Source organism: Pezoporus wallicus, unplaced genomic scaffold (genome assembly GCF_028554395.1).
Source record: "Pezoporus wallicus isolate ANWC-B61680 ecotype Strahan unplaced genomic scaffold, APGP_CSIRO_Pwel_v1 contig_3017, whole genome shotgun sequence".
Classification (NCBI taxonomy): Eukaryota; Metazoa; Chordata; class Aves; order Psittaciformes; family Psittacidae; genus Pezoporus; species Pezoporus wallicus.
In genome coordinates, this window is record NW_026638957.1 from 3,797,388 (window position 1) to 3,803,983 (window position 6,596).

Here is a 6,596-nt window from a genome sequence, read left to right on the forward strand (position 1 = left end):
TTTTGTCCTTTGGCTCCTGTCTTCCATTTGTAAGCCAAACTAATTGGGGGGGGGTGGGGGGGGGTGGGGAGGGTACTTATCTCAGGTTTTCTACCTTTGCTTTCTATTCTGGCCAAAATCTAAGCCTAGAGAAGACCCTCCTTTAATACTAAGTTATGAGAACTTTGCTTGATGCAGAGATTACAACTAGCCTTCTGTTTCCAATTATCAGACCCCATTTGTCCTATGCACTTTATCAGGATCCCTCAACTGGGATATCTGCAGTGTCCCTTCTTATTCTGTGCCAAAGGTTAAACATAACACTGAATTTATGCAAACTGAGATCTAGCCCAAAAATATTACACATCAACCTTTCTGGTCTTATGCCTTAGCTTTCAAAGGCAGTTTGCGTTTGCTATAGTAACTCCACAAATATTTTCTCTCTTTCTCTTCATAACCGTCATTTCAGGCCTATGGTTAACACAGAAGAAAAGGCTCACAAACCAAGCAGGTTAAACCCTGAACTATCATCCCTTTACAGCTCTCCAGGGAACAGACTTGTTAAGTAGGAAGAAGCCCCACTTTTCACTCCTTTTTCTTCAGAATCTTAACTGTGAGCTTTACATTTAGTATGTGCATCTACTATTCACACAGCCACATATTAATTCTGACTGAAACCCTTCTCTTTGACACAAAGGTTGGTATTCTAAATTAAATAGACTTTTTACAGTAGCTATTCCATTTCCCATCATTATCTCTAACCCCAGTATAAGAAAATGCAATAAAACCATACTTGAGTAGAAGGTTTGCCAACTATACAGGAGCTATATTCACTTTTAGATCATCTGCATCTCATCACCTGTAAGAAGAGAAAGAATGAAGCAGTGTACCAGGGATAATTCATAGAATCATAAATAATTAGGGTTGGAACGGACCTTAAGTAATTAGCTGTATGTAGTTATTCACACCTACATCCTTCATCAGAACTGTACTAACAGTTTATGTAAACTCCATAAAAGATGATGAAATCCTCACTTAAGAGCAAAACTGGACTGGGAATCGGGCCTGTGAAAGGTTCGCTTTGCCTGTGGTGTTGAGCACCATCTAGTGTCCTCACAGTGGCAAAGGAGATACAATTCTTTGAGCCTCTAGTCGAACGAGCGTGAAACCAAACCAACCCCAAACAAACAAAATAAAGCAGTATCGCTTAAAGAGAAGTTCCTCTGTGCCAGGGAACTTATTTCCGAATGTGAGCTCTCAACAGTTTTGAGTTGGGTTTTGTTTTTTTTCCCCATGATGCAGCACTGTGCATGTAAGTCATTATCTGTCCTGAACATAACCCAAAACACTAGTTTCCTACATTTTTCATTGAAACACCAAACATAGTAGGATAAGCCATCATCAATCTAATTTTGCAGCAGCTTTTCTATAGTGCCTTAAGAGCACTAACTACATCACCCAAGAAAAATGGGAGATGTGTATATATGCGATACACAATGATGTGTATATACTTACCCCACCCCCCCAAATGTCATTTCTATAGCATCTTTCATTTCTTATTTGGTATCTCTTTAAATGGTCAGCCTTCTTTTCAGTACAGGTGTATGTGTAAACTGTGGCTGCCACTGCTTCTCTGTACCTTTAGAGGACAGAATTCAGGCCTGGCTGCCAACGAGTCAGTCATTCCCTACAGTAATGGAGAGTAAAACATGTTTTGACAAACCAAATGGATTTGACATTCATTTCACTTGTATTTGATTCAATTCGTGGAGCAGTTCAGAAAGATGTTACAGCAGCTCCCAGCAGCAGTATGAGGAAACAGTTGTAAAGTAGGTATGCTTTACTCAGCTGAGGCACATGGAGGATAGCTCCTCCAAAGGCCTGCACACACCAACTTTGTCTCTCCCCTCATTTATTCTCTAAAATTATACATATTCATTAGGTTACATAACATGCCTATACATATTCATGGCCTATCCCTGCTTTGTATTATAATGAGCTAAAAGGTCCTCTGCGCTTGCATAGCAACCCCTGGTGGTCATGGGTGACGGTTTCAAGATGAAGTAAATGAGTCTTCTTCAGCTTAATCTTTTTACCTTTAAAGTTGTGCATGCTCCCTGGTGACTTGGTCATTGTCCAAACCAGAAAGCTGGTTTTAGCCGGTTTCAGGGCCCAGAAAGCAGAAGCCAGGTACTGTTTTTTCCTCTTACCAGTAGCCTTGTCCTCCCATCCTGGTCTAGCACAGCATAATGAGCATGATAAATGTTTGTTGAGTATGCGCAACCAATAACATTGTTAAGCAAGCGGCTTAATCCTAACCCCCCTGTACACTGGTTAACTCTTGCGTCACAGTAGTTTTCTCATGACCCTGAGATACAAGTTTCGTAAAATGTTTAATTTTACATACATTGCTCTACAGTTACTAAATTCTTTTAACTAGAACAGGAGGTACATGTTAGAGAAATGTTTAACACCCTCTTCACAAGCAAATTTACCAAACATCACTGTGGTGCATGTCACTGAACTGCACGTGACAAAACCAGGTTGTTTTTGTCAATTTAGACAATCTCTTGGCTTCCTTGAAGCCTTTTCCCAGTACCATTATTTGAAAATAATTTACTTCAATAAGCCAGTAAGGTGCACTTATGTGTAAACACACACCCGGTTTTAGGTACATATACGTCAGCTGTTGGGAGACTGTTAAGTTTCCATTGGTATTTTCCTCAATGCATCATACCTGGCTAATGCAGCCAACTTAGAACAACTGTTTTGAGTTTCTCCTCTCATCGACTGCCACACAATCAAAACACTCTCGAACGGGCAAAGTGGCAAAGGGTGAGTGATACACCAAGTCACTGTGGCATGGCCTTGTCCACCACAGCACACTGGAGGCTGGTGTTCTGCACCGTGGCTGAGCTGCCTGACCCCAGTCTCTCCCCCACCACCACATGAAACAGCACTAACGCTGAAACGACAACAGCTCTGGACAGACAGCCACGACGACAATAACTGAAGGGTCATTAACGAAGGCGAACAGCAACACAGCACCGTTCAGCCACTGCTGGCCACCATTTTGGGCGAAGCCAACACGCCACAGACGGGCGCGGACATCAGCCAAGATGGCTGCTGGCCAGCCTGCCCCGCCCCTCCCCGGCTCGGATGCAGACGGGCGCGCACCGGAAGTGTTTCTCCCCATGCCGGAAGGGCGACTCTTCCGGCGCGGTGGCCGGGCGGCGATGGCAGCGGGGCGGCAGTGGTGCGGTGGGCCGTCTGGGCCCTCCGTCTCCCGGTGTGGCGGCACGGGCTGAGGGGAGCGGGCCGCCTGCCGCCGCCCTCCCGCTCCCTTCTTCTCCGCTGGAGGAAGGTAGGGGGCTGCTGGTGTCGGGGAAGGAGCCGCTGCGGCGGAGCGCAGCTCGACGGGGCGCTGGTCCAGCGCTGGCGGCGCGCTGAGAGCCGCGGGCGTTGCCAGCTGCCGGTTTGCGCCGCCTGTTGAGGGAGAAGAGCCCGGGAGCAGATGCGGAATGTGGGCGGACGGCTGCGCTAACCACTGCGGGTGTCTCTGGGAGCTGCGAGTGAAAACAGGGTCTCGAAACGATAAATAAGAAAACTCTTTAAGTGTTGTCTCTGACTGTTTCGCTGTAACGTAGAGCTAAGGCTCCTCTTCTGGCTCCTAGCAAGGGCAGGACAAAAAAACAGCTAATGTTTGCCTTGTTAAATCTACTGCAGTTTTAACAGTATGCTTTCAATGCTTACATTCCTTTTGAAGACTTATTTTCTCTGAAGGCAGCTGCGTGTTAGCCGTCTCCGAAATGCACAGCTACTGGAAAGAACAGGCAGTGATTTAGCCGTTGGATAAACATGGACTCTAAAGTTTTTACCCAGTGGGTTAACAGCTTCTTACACAAATTTTTCGGTTGTCCTACTAAAATATTAACTCAGGATATAAAACAGGAGTATTCTGTTATATAGAAGGAAAAGCTAAGTAACACCTGCCCCAGATGCCAGTAATGTATTTTGTTTATTTAGTGTCACTGTATGTTTGATTCTCTTGGCCACTATAGACACAGCAGTGTGAGGCCCAGAACAGCTGCTCCAGAGCTACCCCAATCAGATTCTGCCAGGTCAGTGTTGAGGATATCCTTCAGATGTGGAAAACCAGGAGGCCTTTTCAAGATTGCTAACCAAATGGATCAGTCTAGCCTTAGGAAAGGGGGTTTAGAAAAGTGCAGTGATTTTTATTTAATTAATTATGGTAAACTCTTTCATACTTCTATTCATAATTGTTATTCTGTATGCATAATACATTATTGAATCAGTATTTCTGCCTAGTATTTTTAAAGCCTAATATATTTTCTTAAAATAGTACTGCATAAATTGATTTTAACTCTTGTAAAAAATAATAAAACCCCAGCAGTCTGAATGCATGTTTCTTAGGAGAACTCTCATCAGCTGCAGTGAAGCAATTGTTCGCCCTGCCCTGCCCAAGGCTATTTTTAGGGAAAGTGGTGATGACTTCTTGATATGAGTGGAGGCACTTCAGTTAATGTGTTTGTAACTGCTTTGAAGAGTGTTTCAAGTCACTTAGACCCATACAGCCAGCCAGAGATCTTAAAGCAGCTAAAACAGAGCCCAGTAGTGTCCCTGGTGCTTTGATAATTTATGCTTCTTCTTGACTCATGTCTGGTTTGTTCTGCATGGTGTCAGTTACAAGTACAGGTGTTCAGCGTCTTTCTTCCAGAATACTTACTGCAACTGATCACACAGAGCAGAAGTACAGTTAGGTGCAAGTAATATGCTTACAGTATCTTTATATGTGCAGATGAGTACAAATACAGACCTTTAGTACACATTCAAATTGAAAATATCCTTTTATGTGGTTCATAGGTGGGCACTCTGCTAGAGCTTAATAAAACTGGATGTTGCTACACTGCAAACAAGCAGTGATGCTCCTGTTGCTGGCTGGCTAGCAGCATGTTTGTCTAGCAGATGTCAAAGAACTTTACAAACTTTCTGTATTTATAGAAAGTCTTATTATTACCACTCTGCAGCTAGAAGCACTGAGGTCAGATGGGGTAAGTAACTTACCCAATTCATGGCTTCTGTTTTTTTCACTCAGTGCTTGACTTTAGCCTGGTGTATTTGTAGCTGGCAGGCCCTAAGGTGGCCAGAGCCGTAGATGGAGCATTATATGTAATTACTATTAGTCTGTTGCTCACATAGCACTATGACTTTCTCTGACGTAGAAGGAACTCGGGTCTTCAGAAATGGATGCGTGTGCTGTTTCATTAATACATAATGAAAAGTTGTAAAATGTTAACTTACGAAAACCAAGCCTCATCTGCATCCCCTCTTTCTCCAACCTATACTGAATGTTTGTCACCTTTTGTTCCAGGTGCAGAGCATGGAGAATGATGAACTTCCGCCAGAGGATGGGATGGATTGGTGTGGGGTTGTATTTGTTAGCAAGTGCTGCAGCTTTTTATTACGTCTTTGAAATCAATGAGACTTACAACAAACTAGCACTGGAGCACATTCAGCAACACCCTAAGGAACCACAGGAAGGAACCACATGGATGCACTCCTTAAAAGTACGACTGCTATCCTTGCCTTTTTGGCTGTGGACTATAATATTTTTAATACCATATTTACAGATGTTCCTGTTCCTCTATTCCTGTACAAGAGCTGACCCCAAAACTGTTGGGTATTGCATCATTCCTATCTGCTTGGCTGTTATTTGCAATCGCCATCAAACATTTGTGAAGGCCTCTAATCAAATCAGTAGATTACAACTGATTGACACTTAGCTCAATTTCTAGTTTCTGTAGCTGTTTTGAAGCAATTGTATATGCCTGATCTAATCGCAAGACTGAAGTTCTGAGTGAAGGCTGGAAAGATCCTTTTCTTTCGTACTGTTAAGCAATTAAGAGAGTGACTGTTTTCTATTTAAAAAAATTAACTTTAAAGGTTTTTAAATATGGGTCTATTGGGATGGCCAGAGTGGGACACCCTATGTGACACTTGATGGAAGTATTCCTCGTTTTGCCTTAATGATGCAAAATTGCAGCACTCCATCTGAAACATCCTGTGGGGAAATAAGTTTCTGGTCTATGACTTTACTCCTCTTAGCAAAAAAAGTCATTTTTCCCTTGGAGTAAAATCAATGAAAAGATACTTCTTTTGTGGTAAATGTAAAAGAAACAAAATCAGAATATGATTATAAAAGCTGCACTTAACGCAATCACAATTCTTTGATTTTTTTTTTTTTTAAGTAATACCTACATCAGTGCTGGTTTTTAATGATTTTTTTTTAATAAGTTTAGCTATAAATACAGGAAGCAAAGAATAAAGTTTGTGCAAACCTTTGAAGGGAAAAAGGTGCTTTTTTTGTTTTTCCTGTGGTAGCAGACTTTTTTCAGTCACCACAACAGTGCCATGTTTTAGTAGGTAGGCAGTGAGTATTGGCATAGGCCTGAAGCTTGGTGCTTTAATCTCTTTTCCTATGATGTCAAAAGCAGCTTATGCTGATACTTGCTATAGTCTGCACAAAGCTTCATTTGTATTTCTTTCTCCTATCTATAGAAATCTCCTTTGATAAAATTGCAAGTGATTGGAATTTA

The 6,596-nt window shown here is 42.5% G+C and overlaps 1 protein-coding gene across 1 annotated transcript; it reads left to right on the forward strand.

Annotated features, from left to right (window-relative positions):
• Positions 1–3,153: 3,153 nt before the first annotated feature.
• On the forward strand, positions 3,154–6,596 carry LYSET (lysosomal enzyme trafficking factor). The gene is made up of 2 exons (XM_057413460.1): positions 3,154–3,343; positions 5,372–6,596. Exon 2 carries the CDS (start codon positions 5,388–5,390, stop codon positions 5,781–5,783), a length of 396 nt encoding a protein of 131 aa, XP_057269443.1. The 5' UTR covers positions 3,154–3,343; positions 5,372–5,387; the 3' UTR covers positions 5,784–6,596.